Genomic DNA, 14,876 nt, shown 5'->3' on the forward strand with positions numbered 1-14,876 from the left:
TCCCATTGTATTCATTAGAATCATTACCTGGCATCACAGCTGTTTTTAGGGCCCACACACTGCAATATAGGGCCAAATGCCGGCTGCGATATCATGTTCATATGAACATCTTGTGTTTTTAAGTTCAGTGGTCTTTCGTAAGAACAGTAGTGGTGATTTACCATACTGCGCTATTGGCTCTTTATAACAAAAACACAAGTTGGTTTATATGAAAGAGCTACTAATAAAAAGGTACAAATAAATATGTTACAGACGTTTATAGCCACAGAAGACAAGATTGTGATTACAGGAGGCAGCCAGGCCACTATTGGACATTAGAATCAGCCTTTTTGTTAGTGCACCTTTTGCAGATAATGGGCTTGAGATTCAGACGTGCGCGCTAATGCCAACTTGACATTTTACTCTGAGAAACTAGTTCTTTATGCTAACGCCGCAGCCGATGGAATTCGTACAGATGCGTCCACCGGCTGCGGAGCTCATCTGCAGATTTGCGTACAAAGTCCCACCAATGAACATTGCACCAGAACTAACGAGGCACAGAATGTCCATCTGAAAATATCCGCTGGAACCACTGCACACAAAGTCGCAGTTGCTGGTGGTAACGCGCCCACATCTGACTAGTCACTCCCCTATTACCTTCCAGGAATGCCCACGGAAATTGCCTCTCTCTGGATTTTTGCTGTGACTGCTGGTGGTAACCATCAAGAAGCATGCGCCGAACAACTCGGACGCGTGCGCACACTAAAGAATAAATTCACCCGCTTGCGTCCAACATCACCCCCGCGTCCACCACGGAATCAGAACAACAGATTGCGAAGCAATAATAAATACTGCAGAACGTGAAACACATGAAGGCCTGCTCTCCAGAAATAGGAGCTTTTATATAACCTCCAATTAGTAGCTCGAGACATATTGTGTTTTAAGTTTAGTGATCTTTTACATTTCTTACCAGAATTTGGACACTCTTGCTAGGTACATGTTATATATTTTAAAAACCTGACAATCCAGGAAAAAAAAAATCTGTACAATATTTTAAAAACCTGAAAAATATTAAAGACCTGCACAATCCAAGAAAACAAATGATACACAAACGCGCATTTGGAAAAAGAGAGAACTTTAAGCCAGCACGGATGCACCCCAATATCAAACATTGCTTTAATAAAATGGTGATTAAAATACAGTGATACTAAACGGAAAAAGGGAGGTTGATCTGTAGAATTTTATTAGTCAGATAGGGATGCAGTCAGGAAGCCAACGGTCGCATTGCCGACTGCCGGCTTCCCGACTGTCTAATCCCGGCAAGGTACAGATGACAGGCGTCGAAATCCTGACGCCTGTCATCAGACCTATGCCGGGAGCCCGACACCCGGCTTACCCATCAAAGGTAAGCCGGCGTCGACAGTCGCGCGGGGGGAGGGTTAGGTTAGGGTCTCCCCGGGGGGACTTAGGGATAGGCACCCCCCTGGGGGGTTAGGCGCCCCCAGGGGGAGGATAGGGTTAGGCACCCCCAGGGGGAGGATAGGGTTAAGCTAATGGGAAGGGGGGTTAGGGTTAGGCAACCCCGGGGGGAGGTTAGGGTTAGGCACCCCCCCCCCCCCCCCCAGGAGACTTAGGTTTAAGCTGCGTGGAATGGGGATTAGATTTAGGCACTTAGAAGGTGGTTAGGCATCCCTAAAGGAGGGTGTTAGGGTATAATAAAAGATTAGTTAATACTAACCTTTTGTAGCTTCGGGATCTTCACCCCTGCCGGGCTTCCGCTGTCGGGATTTGAACCGCCGGCCATGCGGTCATACTGATTCTGTCACATACTATGCGCAGTGTATAATGGGCTTCCACAAGCTAAAGTGAAGGCCACCTAGAAATTTGGAATTGTCCTTGCACCAACCCCCACATTGGGAACATCAGTGGCTGCTACTTAATGACCATCTCAAAGGCAGAGAGAAAGGTAATCAAATACAAGCAATAAACACTAGGGGGCATATTCAATTGGGGGTGAGGTTTAGCGAGGTAAAAAACCTTGCGCCCAATCTTGAATTACCGTGGGTGTGCGCGCGCTCCCGATACTTGCGGTATCCAGTAAAAAAAAAAAGTAGTTGTGGGGTTTTCAGAGCTGAATTAGTCATTAGGAGGGGCGCCACCGGGGTCCCAGAACATTTCCCGACCATTTTTCCTAAAAATATGGATTTTAGGAAAAATTGGTCATGCTCTGGGGCTGCTCAAGAAAACCCCCCTCAAAACGTAAAAAAAAAAAATCCTGCAGGTGCGTGATTTTTGCTGTTCTCGCACCAAATTGAATACTCCCCTAGGGGTGGTAAAAGTGATAGTAAAAAAATCAGAATGTCGACAAAATATCGACAGTCACAATGTCGACACTCAGCATATCGACAATGCGGTTGACGGCATGTCAACCACATTGTTGCTATGCTGAGTGTCGACATCATGAACGTATACCATAAATAAAATATCATACAGATGCGTCCTCATATACCTAGCCTCAATACGCCAAATGGCACAACACACCCAGTGCTCGGAGAGGTTTAAGCATCTTATTTGCATTGCAGATGCAGCAAAACACCATTCACAGTGTACTAGAGACACTGGGCTGTGACTTAAACCACACAGGAATTAGTTTTAAACATGTTCACAGTAACAAATGAAGCACAACGTGTGAGGCCTCTGCATCGTAGCACTTTGTTTACAGATTCAGACTCATTCATACACAGATGTACAAATGTCGCCAATTAAACTGATCTCAGAAATAAAAGTAGTTTTGTCACTTCCAGTCACTGACAGCTCCAGAGGAGCGAGCCACAGACTGGAGCCACACCAACTGCCACCCCAAACATAGCCAAACATCTCCATCTGGGACTCAGTGGCAGTTGGTGTGGCTCCCCTATTAGAATTTTAGACTGTGCTGCAGTGCCACCTCTGGAGTCGCTACTACTTCCAGTTGTTTTATGTGAGAATAAGACACACACTTTGAGCGAAAAGACGCTTAGTGCGGCCGAGTCACCCAAGACCTACCCAGAGGGACTGTTTGCCGCGACTGAAGCCACAGTGTATGAGGACACATCTGTAGTGTTAGATTCCCAAACAATGAGAAACATATATTTTGCTGTAAAACTGTAATACTTGTAGATATAAAATATTTTTCAGGCAGAGGGAAAAGCCAGATCGTATTTACTATGTTTTTCTTTAAAAAAAAAACAAAAACAAAACCACAAAAAGCTTAATTCCTTCAATCTAGTATGTAATTAACAATTGTGTTTGCAGCTACATCATGATCTATTTTAACAAAAATGAAGGGTAGATTTAGGAACAGTCAAGTAAACAGGGGTAGTTAAATAGATTTAATTATAGTCTTCTTTTTGCAGCCTCACAAAGTTGCCCTACAGGACTAAGATTATTTTAACCTGTTTATTATTTTTTCTTAAACAAAAATGCACAGTACTAAAGGTGAATATCCACTACACGAGTGTAGAAAGACTGTACGATTACAACATCGTAATCGTTCACCATCTTGTGCAGTGGATAATGTGCCCACACTGAACGATATGTCGTTCAGGCAGGCACCCTTCCTCATCCCCGAACATGCACAACCTGTCGATATGGACAGGTTGGCCTGCATGGTCAGGCGATGACAGATGCCGGTAACGACTAGCGGAAGCGCACATCGCTGCTCATTGCCGGCATATTCACTGCACGATTAATGAATGATTACGATGTCGTAATCGTTCAAACGTTAATTTTTATCGTGTAGTGAATATGCACCTTAAGTCTAATCACAATGACCCCATAATCCTCCCATTTGATACATGGCTCGAGATGGAATCAGTATGATATACCGCTGGCTGCATGGCCGACAGCGGAAGCCCGGCAGGGATGAAGATCCCGAAGCTAAAAAAGGTAAGTACAACTAACCCTATTCTACTCCCTAACCCTCCTTTAGGGGTGCCTAACCCTAACCTCCCCCCCAAGTGCCTAACCTCCCTTCCCCGCAGCCTAAAACTAAATCTCCCAGGGGGGTGCCGAACCCTAAGCTCCCCTCGGGGGTGCCTAACCCTAATCCCCCCTTTTCCCCTAGCCTAACCTCAACCCACTCGGGGTGGTGCCTAACCCTAAGTCCCCCCCAGGAGCCCCTAACCTAACGTGCCCCCCCCCAGCTTACCTTCGATCGGTATGACGTGTGTCAAGCTCCCGTAGGTCTAATGACAGGCGTTGGGATTTCGATGCCTGTCATTAGTACCTTGCCGGGATTAGACAATCGGGAAGAAGGCGGCTGGCATTGCGACCATCGGCTTCCTGACTGCATCCCCTCGAGATATTGAAAAATGCATAGCTCAAACGTATCAATAAAATATAATTTTTACAAATATTTACCCATAGTTTAATAAAATGTAGTTATACAACAATAAAAAAACAATTACAATTAAAAAACAATTCTTAATCCTGCTCCGCTGTACTATTCATACCTAGTCTAGCTTTACAATTTTGCATAAACTGAACTCCGTGATCAGAAACAGCCGCACAATAAACTCCCAGCAATATACTTCCTGAGCGACCGTGGACAAATTTATTGCATTTCTGGGAGTTATTGCCTTTTAATATATGATAGAGGCTATCTGAATTCTATGCGACTATTAGATTAAACAAAACTGGATACACTTAAAATCAGTTAGACACACTGTACAATTGCAATTTGGTTTTATGAGCAAGATTCTGAATGTTTTTTTAAAATGTGATTGTTTTTTATTGCTACATAACCATATTTAATTAGACTATGGGTAAATATTAGTAAAATTATATTTTATTTACACATTCGAGCCTCTGTGTTTTCACTAGAGAGCAGACTCTGGGCCTGATTCAGTAAGGATTGCTATTGCGATTACGCCCGCAGTCTCACCTCTGCGATCGCTATGCCATCGCAGCAGCACATAAGGACGCCCGCCTTACCTTACACACATCCGTAATGTTTAGCAAGACTGTGAAACCATCGGTAACATAGAGTATCATCGCAGCCTCACGCACACTTGCACAAGCTCTGACCTTACTCAGGAATAGCCAACCTCAGCGCACGCAGTGACAGCCCAAACTGCGTATGGCATCGCAATGCCTAATTTATGCACGCCCCTGCAACGGCATTCAAATCCACTGGCACGGCTGCATTTTGCCGACCACCCCCCCGTCACACCCCCAAAAGAGAAACCTTCCTGTCAATCACTCTGCGATGGGTCTGTGTAGTCGCTGTGATCGCAGTCAGTGGAGTGTTTGCGCACGTGCGATGCATATGCAGAACGCAACAATCGGCCGATTGCGTGCGTAATCGCAATAGCGATCCTTGCTGAAGCAGGCCCTGTATACTTCTATTAATATTGTTTATTAGCTGTGTGTATGTGTCTGTGTGTGTACATGTGATAGTGAACAGACTGTTGTTAGCTCCATTGGGGCAGGGACTGATGAGAATGGCCAAATATTATCTGTAAAGCGCTGCGGAATATGTGTGCGCTATATAAATAGCTGGTAATAAATAAAATATTTAAAATGACAGGAAACAAATAGCAGTTATTGTCGCGTATCCATTACAGCCGTTAGTAGGGTCAGTAGTATAGCGTGTAAATTCAATCCTGGGTTGGTTTAACTGCAACTTGATACACTCTGGGATTTTTATAAAAAAAATCTGACATTTCTAAAAAGATATGTACTTAGGGCCTGATTCAGAGCCGCTCGTAAGCGGCCGCTCGTTCGTTCCGAGCGATGTTTGCCCAACTGCGCATGTGTACGGATCGTAATACGTATGCGCGAACCAGTCAGTGCGGCCGAAAATAGTTTGTTCGCTAAATAGCGAATGCCTGCTATTTTGAGTGACAGGAGGAGGCGTATGTGGGTGTTAACAGGGGAAGGTACTTGAAAACGGGGAGTGGAGATCCGAACGCAGGCGTGCTTAAAGGTCAAATCGGGCGTTTTATGGGTGTGCATAAATTAATACAGCAGCGTCATTGACCACGTCACTGGGTTATTTTATAGTCAGAACTGCTCGCAAGATTGTGGTAGGAAAAACCAACCACAAGAATAGCGAGCAGTTCATACACTGGTCGATGTACTCGATTAATCTAATAAACAGCGGACATGACGTAGGATGCGAGCGGCCAGGGGGCGTAGTTATCCAAATAACGACCGCAAGTTTTGTTCGCTCGTTCAGACATAGAGGCGTGAACAGACCGCAAAGAGCGAACGGTTCATTTGAATAGCCACCCCTTTTTTCTGAACGAACGACCACAAATAGCGTCCGGCTCTGAATGAGGTCCTTAATTCCATCCTGCAGGTGTACATCATTCTCCTGATCTGGCCCATGTGCCCAAGATGACTATGGCACTAGAAAAGTGGGCATTCAGGATACCTGGACATCCTTTTCACTCAACATTATATACTTTAACAATACAATCACTAAGCCACCTAGCTAGGTTGCCATGGTTCTTGCTCATGAGTACTTTCCGAAAACACAGTGACATTGTCCTGTTCAGATTGTTCACTAAAAGCCCTTTCCTCAGGGGTTTTGGGAAAAAAAAGAGGAAAGTACCAGCTCATGATTAGCACGAAATTCAGAACACAAATTCAGAAATGACCAATGATTAGTTCTTAAAACAACTTTAACCTGCAATCTATTTAACCATATCTTAAGACGAATGATCAGTCCTCGCAACCCATAGTAACCGCCATCAGGATGAGAACTTTGAGTGTTTCCTGCCTAAACAGACTATCTGACAAAGCATTAAGATCCCAGAGAACGAGTGGTATCACCTGAGGTTTAATATTTTGGCATAACCAAGATTTTGCCCGTGCTGCTCCCTACCTTTGGAACTCTCTCCCTATCAGACTCTCCACCTCTCTACAAATCTTCAAATGGGTTCTCAAGACACACTACTTCATCAAGGCCTTCCAGCTCTCATGCTAACCCACCTCATGCTCTTTCCTCCCTATCTTCCCCTTCTGTGTCACGCCTGTCTGTCTGCCCCTCCCCTTTAGAATGTAAGCTCTCACGAGCAGGGACCTCTTCCCTCATGTGCTTCTCTTTACATTTTCTTCTACTCCCCACAAGGGCACCTAACACGTGACTGATAACTCCCTGCTGCTTATTGTGACTGCTATGTATATAAACCATGTCCTTGTCCTGCACTGGAATGTACTGTAAGTTACTCGTTTCTTGTTCACTTGTTATTTTATGTACTATGTAAGGCGTTGCGGAACACCTGTGGTGCCATATAAATAAAAGATAATAATAATATGCATATTGGCCAAAATAAATCTGGCTATAGACTAGTCCCAATCCAGGTGACTTTCTATCTTAGTGGTGAAACAAACTTTAATAGAATTTAGAACTAGACTTATATTTAACTCCCCTTACATGAAATCTAGAAACACATCTCACTGGCCTTTCCTACCGCCATATTTAGCACCAGAGAGAACCATGCTCCCCTTGGCCAAAACAGTAGTACTGACACCACTTTTGCAATTTCCTTATTGACTTTAAGTAGGGATTTTAGAGTTAAAGGATGCAGAGGGAAGACGTGTCCAGTCCGTACACTCAGGGCCTGGTCAGCACTCTCTCTCTGCTGCTGAAGACTTTGGGCCTGATACAGATGCGCACGCTATTTGCGTGCGCTCGCTCTGAATCAGGGTGTCCCTATTTTTTTTTCTGGCCTCCAGGCCGCTCACACAGCTGTGGGTGACCACCCACAGCTTGTGCGGGCGGCCTGGCGATGGTCGCGATTATCGCGACCATCAGGCTTGCGACGTAACCCTTGTGGTAAGGTCCCGTCCACCGCAAGCCCCAGTGAACTTCCTGCTCTAATAGTGCAGGAAGTTCACTACTGAAATCACGTGTGATGTCTGTAGGGCCGCCCACAAACGGCAGGCGTTCCTTCGGGAACACCTCCGTTTGCGCAGCCACCCCCCCGACCCTCCTACAAAACTGGGCGAGCTGTCGATCAACATTGACAGCTGCCCCGTTTTGTTGCGAGCCCCGAGCGAGTGAAGTTCTCACTCGCTCCGGGCCTCGCACGTGCGCACTGCCCGACCATCAACCCGCTTGCGAGCGCAATGCGCTCACGACCGGGTCTGAATCAGGCCCTTTATCCTTAGGAAGAAACCGGTCACATTTGGCATTTGTCATTGTGGCCATGAGGATTCCTTGAGGCTCCCTGTATTTGTGAATTATAAGCTGAAAACCTGCCCAATATAGTTACTATTCCTCTAGGTGCATCTTGCCCCTCTTCCCAGCCGCATGGTTTGCAGAGATTCAGATGTAGAGAGTTAAAATAAAAATGCTTTAGGGCTTATGCCAAAGAGGTGAGGAGTGCTTAAAGTTTACTCTCAATGACTACTAAACTTCCAATGAACAGAAGGCAGAAATAAACACAGACATTCAGCTTGCTCACATCTCAGCCCTCTCTGAAATGTATCAAGATTCTGGGGGAGACTCCTCAAACCTTCTGAAATGGAAAAGTTGAGGCGTTACCTATAGTAATCAGATTCTAGCAGTCGTTTATTTTGAACATTCTGCAACATGAAAGCTAGAATCTGATTCGTTGCTATGAGCAATACCTCCACCTTTAGAGAAGGTTTGCTAAATCTCCCCCTTTCTGTGAGCAACAGCTTTCTGCATTGGTTCTTACAGGGAACTGTATGTGGAGGCAGACATACCAACTGCTCTCCTGCTACAGGACCAGCCGCCATCCTGCAGCAAAGTATTACTACCCCTGGGCATGCCCTCCAACAGGAACACATTGCAGCCAGGAGTCAGCCTGCCTCTAACTAGACTAGAAAAAAGACAGGGAATTAGGAGATGGACTTATATACTTCTAGTGCACCCTTATTTCCTGCCTAGCTTTCATCAAGTGTGAGGATTAACCGTAACAGATGCCATGGAGGAATGAAATGGATCTCATAAATGGCAATTTGAATAATCTCCACTCCCCTTTTTTCTCCCTTTGGTGGATGATATAGAATTTCAGGATGGTGAGAGATTCTTTTCTTTCATGGCTTGGGACCGGATGCGACGGGGAATATGTGATGTTAGTCTGTTTGTCAATAGACTTTCCGGTAAACGGATTACCCTGTGCCATCACTCAATTGTCTCGACTGTTACATGCTCCTCACTATAGGGGGAACAGGAGCTCCGGCATCTCACAATGGCAGACTCATTCTCCTACCTTAGAGATTGAGGCAATCAATAGGGCAGGCCTGGCCAACCTGAGGCTCTCCAGCTTTTGTGAAACTACAAGTCCTGGCATGCCCTGCCACGGTTTTGCTATTAGGAAATGTTAAAACTGTGGCAGGGCATGCTGGAACTTGTAGTTTCACAATAGCTGGAGAGCCACAGATTCGCCAGGCCTGCACTAGGGCATTGCTTTAGATCAGTGGTTCTCAAACTCGGTCCTCAGGACCCCACATAATTAACATTTTCCAGGTCACCCAGCAGGAGCACAGGTGTATTCATTACTCACTGGACACATTTTAAAAAGATCCACAGGTGGATCTAATTATTTCAATTGTGAGTCTGTGAGGAGACCTGGAAAACATGCACTGTTTGAGGTCCTGATAACATGAGAACCTGTGCTTTATGTCAATAGAACCCTACCTTATACTATGTATCAAGAAAATACTTGTCTCCTTCTAGGGTATCTCTAGCGGGGCTACAGCCATCCCCTTCTTTTTTCAGAATCTAGCATAAACAACATGAATCCATGAATCTATCCCAGTGGTCTCCAACCTATAAGCTCGTGAGCTACCGGTAGCTTGCTGTCTTAATTTTGGTAGCTCACCTAGCTGCAGTACTGCCGAGTCAAGTAGGAGGAAGTGACCTCTGATGTGTGCTCCCCCGTGGCATCGACACCATGGGTGGAGCAACAGGGAAGTACGTCAGGTGATTGCCACAGCCTCTATAGCAATCACCTGACGTGCTTCCCCATGGTTCCACCCACAGCGTCTACGCTACGGCTGAGCAAGTGACTCCCACCTAGCTGAGCCAGAAAATCACACAGCAGCCCTGCCTATATCTTTTGTTCCTCTACTGCACGTACCTCCTTGGAGCTGGTAATTAACAGTGAAATGTCCCTGTGCTTACATTTTATTTACAAACTACAACAATATCACTGTAATACTTAAATGCATTGTTATTTTCTATGAAATTTTTTTTTTTTTCCATTTTCATTAAATGACCATCAATTGTTCGGTTATTACCCAGATTTTTTTTTTTCTAAAATTTTAGTAGCTCTTCATTTTTCTAAAGTAGCTCACACCTCAATTAAGGTTGGCGCCCACTGATCTATCCCGACTAGTGTCAAAGGTTTCATTCAGGCTGGTGCTTGTGGTACAATGCTCTGCGGAATGTTTTCTTGGCACCTATTAGACCCCTAATAGGGACATAACAGCATTGTTTAAATGTCACGGCAAAGCTGAATATTGTTGCTGACCATTGGCATCCCGTTATGGCCACAGTCTACCCTCTTCCAACTGGATACTTCCAATAGTTTAACAAGATATGGGCCCGTATTCAATTTGAGCCGAGCCGCGTTAAGTTAACGCGGCCTGGACTTAACGCCGACTTCGCCTGTTTTGTAGCCGTTAAAGTATCGCGCGCGTGCATGCTTTCCCCCGTATTCAATTAAAAGTAGGCGTAAACGGCACCCGCCGATACTGTAACAAGCGGAAAGTACTGTCATTTTTGTGGAAATCAGCCTGTCACCCCCCAAAAGATGCTCTGACATGGGGGTTCACTATGGCCCCCCCCCCCCCCCCCCCATTTGGCTCACTGAAGGTATTTGGTGTTTTTAAATGGGCTCAATAGCTGCTAAATAGTGTTTTTCTATATCTGATGCAGAATAGTATTCAGGAATATTTTTTCCAGAAAATAACTTATCCCATCAATTTGGGGTACTTGAAAATGGGGGTCAGCATATTTTAGAAGTTGCTAAAGTTAAGTTGAATAATCATGAAAAATCCACCTGCCGCAAGCACCTGCAATAAAAAAAAAACACTTGGGGCATACTTGGGGACCCCCCCCAGAGTTAAGTTCACTAGTTTTTAACTTTGTACCCCAACTTTTTTTTTTTTGCCCCTTTTTCAAAGTCAATTTTTGGGGTGTCCTTAAGTTTTTTTATTTTTTTTTGACACAGATTTCCTTTGGTGGGCTGTCTGAAGGCTGCAGAGGGGTTCCCAAAACGTTGCACCCCAAAACCCCAATTCTGCACTTTTTTCCGCCTGCCATTCATAGGCGATACTTTACCGCCCATTACATTGCATTGACTTTCCGCCTAGGCAGAAAGTATTTCAAATTGAATACGGAGGAAAACCAAAACAGGCGATAATGACGTCATAGGCAGTAACTTAACGCGGATCCGGACTTCCCGCTTCAAATTGAATACGGGCCTAAGACACAAAAGCACAGGGCATCTCACGCCTGTTCCACCAACATTACAATGAATTCAGTGTACTCCGATGGCCTCTATAGTCACCGGATCTTGATCCAATAGAGCACTGTTGGGATGTGGTGGCACGGGAGATTTGCAGCATGAATGTGCAGCAGTATCTCTAACAAATGTTTCCAGCATCTTGTTGGATCCATGCAATGAATAATTCAGGTTCTACTTGGGGCAAAAGAGGCATTATTAGCAGTACTTAAATGGGGTATCTAAGTAAAGTGGATAGAATATATTTATATATATATATATATATATTATATACACGCATAGTTGCAGCTAGAGTTTATGTACCATTTAGTATATACTTTAGTGTTCAAAAACAATTTACAGAAAACTCTCCAATGCTTTCAGGATCATCTAAATATATCCCACGATACTAGGAATGTCATCATAAAAGAACATAGTTGGTCAAGAATGTAGTGTGATCATGTGAAGTAAATATATGTATTAAAAAAAAAACAACAACAGATAATTATCTTAATTACTGTGGAAATGAGTGCGGTCTGTTCATGATTGATCTTACGTATAATTGCCTACCCGCAGCGCAGGCTTTCACCCTTAGTGACACAAAATGATTTCATGATGTACAAACGGCTACACATGAAGGATGGGAAGGACTGTGTATCAGTGCCACTGAGCCCAGATCCATCAACTCTCTCTTCTTCCACGTCCCATAATGATGGACCAAGGTACAAAAGTGAAATTAAACATAGAACCAGGTCTGGAACGCCATCAGCGCCCAGACAGAGTGTCAAATTTGGATACTCAATGGGAAATTGGGAAGGCAATATAAAAAGGCTGAGCAAATGCCATTTTATTTGCTGTTCTTTCCATCGATCAGCCGTGTAATCCATCAAAGGTGACGGACAGAAAACTCCCCGTCATTACTCAGCCTGTTACTGGAGTGAAATGTTTTCTGTCCCTTTGTAACAGCACAAAACAATTAGTGACAGGGGGTGGGCTATTGACTATTTATCAAATCTCCTTGATTACACTGTTTCCTTTTTAAAACACAAGTAGTCTAAGCTGCAGTCGCTACAAAAAATTAAATATTAACTTTCCTCCCTCTTTATCCGCACAAAAGAAAAATCAATGCGTGTTCATTTCTGATAAACCTATACACAACACAGCAATCAGTAAAAGGGAAAAAGGAATACGTAGTACTTAAATACTTAAACAATAATAATCTAAAAAATATGAAGACAAAATCAGTAATAAAAATGAGATTACGTCTGTATCCAGCAACACAATACTCCTCGTGCTCCAGTGATACAGCGTATATTTCAAAGAACATTTTATTTCATGCAAAACTAAACAAAAAAAAAAGGCAACGCGTGCCAAAAAGCAATAAAATATATCTAAATATCAGAAAAAAACAAAAAAACAAAACAGAAAATAAAAGTACAATATAAAGTACAAATGTCAGCAAAAAAAAACCAAAACAAAATAAATATTCCTTGCATACTTGTAATCACAATAACCTTGTTGATTGGGGACTACACTTTCTGAACGAGCTCAGCTACTGCCAATTAATATTCATTAGGCATTGCACAGTGTGTTCATTGCCAGCCTCAGCTGTACTCTCCACGGGGTAGGCGAGCTATATTTATGATATTAGGAGAGCTCCTCGCGCAGGCAGAAGAGACCGCGAGGTCACGACAGACCAATGAAATTATTTGCCCCAAGCAATGTCTCCCTGGAACTCTTTTACCTCTGATCTCGTGGTGTTGATTAATGAAGCAGTGGTGTCACTTAGACTGATATGCCGGAGCGACAAGAGAGAGTGAAAGCACTCACCCTTGTAACGCTGTATCTGACGCAGGACAAATGAATGTACATTTAATACATTTTCAAAGAATAGGCTCAGAAATCATGCCCTAAGCATTAGAACGCTTAACAGCAGGCAGTATGCATATTTCCAGATTCAGGAGCCCTAAGTAGAAACTGTGCTTTAGACAAGGCAATCATTAGAAAGCGCCATAGGAGTTCAATATACATTATGGATGCATTTTTCTGTAGTGAACTGTATGGAATTAGAATTTGATAAGGTTTTTCAATTGTACAGAAATCTTTTCATATAAAAAGGCATAAAGTCTACATATAGTATGTAACATTTTCTTGCACAAATTCCAGTATATTAGCATTCTGTAGAAGTCAGGACTGCTCTATTGCAGGGTTCTAATTTTATGGCACAGCCTGCATTGATGATATTTTGTAGATGTAGAAGTTTTGTGTGTAGATTAGGCTGTGTGTGTCCAGATCACCACAGTATGTCAAAGACTAGACTGCGTTGACCTCCACCATATGGCACAAATATTCGGAACCTGCCAAACACCATGATGTAAATAAACTGGAAATATAATCTTATCCATGTAATCAGCGAGTTCGGATGTCATCAATTAATAGATGCCACCTCAGATCCATGAGCTATTCGATATGATCAAGGAATAGTCCTTTAAAAGCAATCAGTCCCATTCACTACATGAAAAAGTGTCAACAGTGGTTAGAATTAAGACTGCACGCATAAAATTCTTAATTCATACTACCCATTTCTCTACAAGTTTAATATACCGGCATGGATTTTATTTACTCTGACCGATTACTTTTGACTTTTTAATTTGTTTGTGGAAGGTGTATTTTGCCCTCTACTAACAATCTAGGCACCTATATCCAATTACCAAGGAAAGGGAAAATTATAGTGCAATGCAGTCAAAATCATATTATGCTTGCCCCAAAAATGACGTGAAAGCTTAAAAACAAACAAAAAGCAAATAAACATACATACCCAAACTTTGCAGCTATGTCATACACCTGCTTTTCGTGTTGTAGGACCTTCTCGCGATCACCCTCGAACAACAAGGTCGCGACACAAAGCTGATTTGGATCAAAGCCTTTAAACTGCAAAATAACACAGTAGACATTGCACTGGCCGTAGATTATTAGATTGAACAAAAAAAAAAAAAATATTGCTAGTGAGGGCTACATAAATTTTGGTATTCCAGCTTAGATCGGGGCAATTGGCCTGATCTCGCAGTGTGGGTCGCCCAAAAAAAAGAAGCTTGATGGCTGATCAAATGAAATCAATCAGAACATTATTGTACCTGTAAATGTGGTAGAGAGATGGTGTAAAATGATGTTAGATGGAATCTGGCCTTTGGTTCTAGGGCATGATGGATTGAATCTCATCTACATTTGGCCAAGACAGACACCGGACCAGTTGCTGTCACATTACACAGAGTGGCAGGATTGACCCATATCTGGCCAGCTTAAAGCCTCATACCCGTGACATTAATTATATGTATTCTACTAGCATTTTAAGCATTTGTAAAATTCATATTAAACAGGTCTGGCAATAGAAACCACTGTTCCAAAAGTCCCCATAGTGTTTTACTAGTA

At 43.3% G+C, this 14,876-nt stretch overlaps 1 protein-coding gene across 1 annotated transcript in view; it reads right to left on the bottom strand.

Annotated features, from left to right (window-relative positions):
- AGPS (alkylglycerone phosphate synthase) overlaps positions 1–14,876 on the bottom strand; it is a 192,825-nt gene that overhangs the window by 55,373 nt on the left and 122,576 nt on the right. The window contains exon 14 of the mRNA XM_088461206.1: positions 14,266–14,378. Within this exon, the coding sequence (XP_088317332.1) occupies positions 14,266–14,378 (113 nt within the window). The remainder of the gene's footprint in view (positions 1–14,265; positions 14,379–14,876) is intronic.

Source organism: Taudactylus pleione, unplaced genomic scaffold (assembly GCF_031769625.1).
Source record: "Taudactylus pleione unplaced genomic scaffold, aTauple2 ptg001027l, whole genome shotgun sequence".
NCBI classification, from domain to species: domain Eukaryota; kingdom Metazoa; phylum Chordata; class Amphibia; order Anura; family Myobatrachidae; genus Taudactylus; species Taudactylus pleione.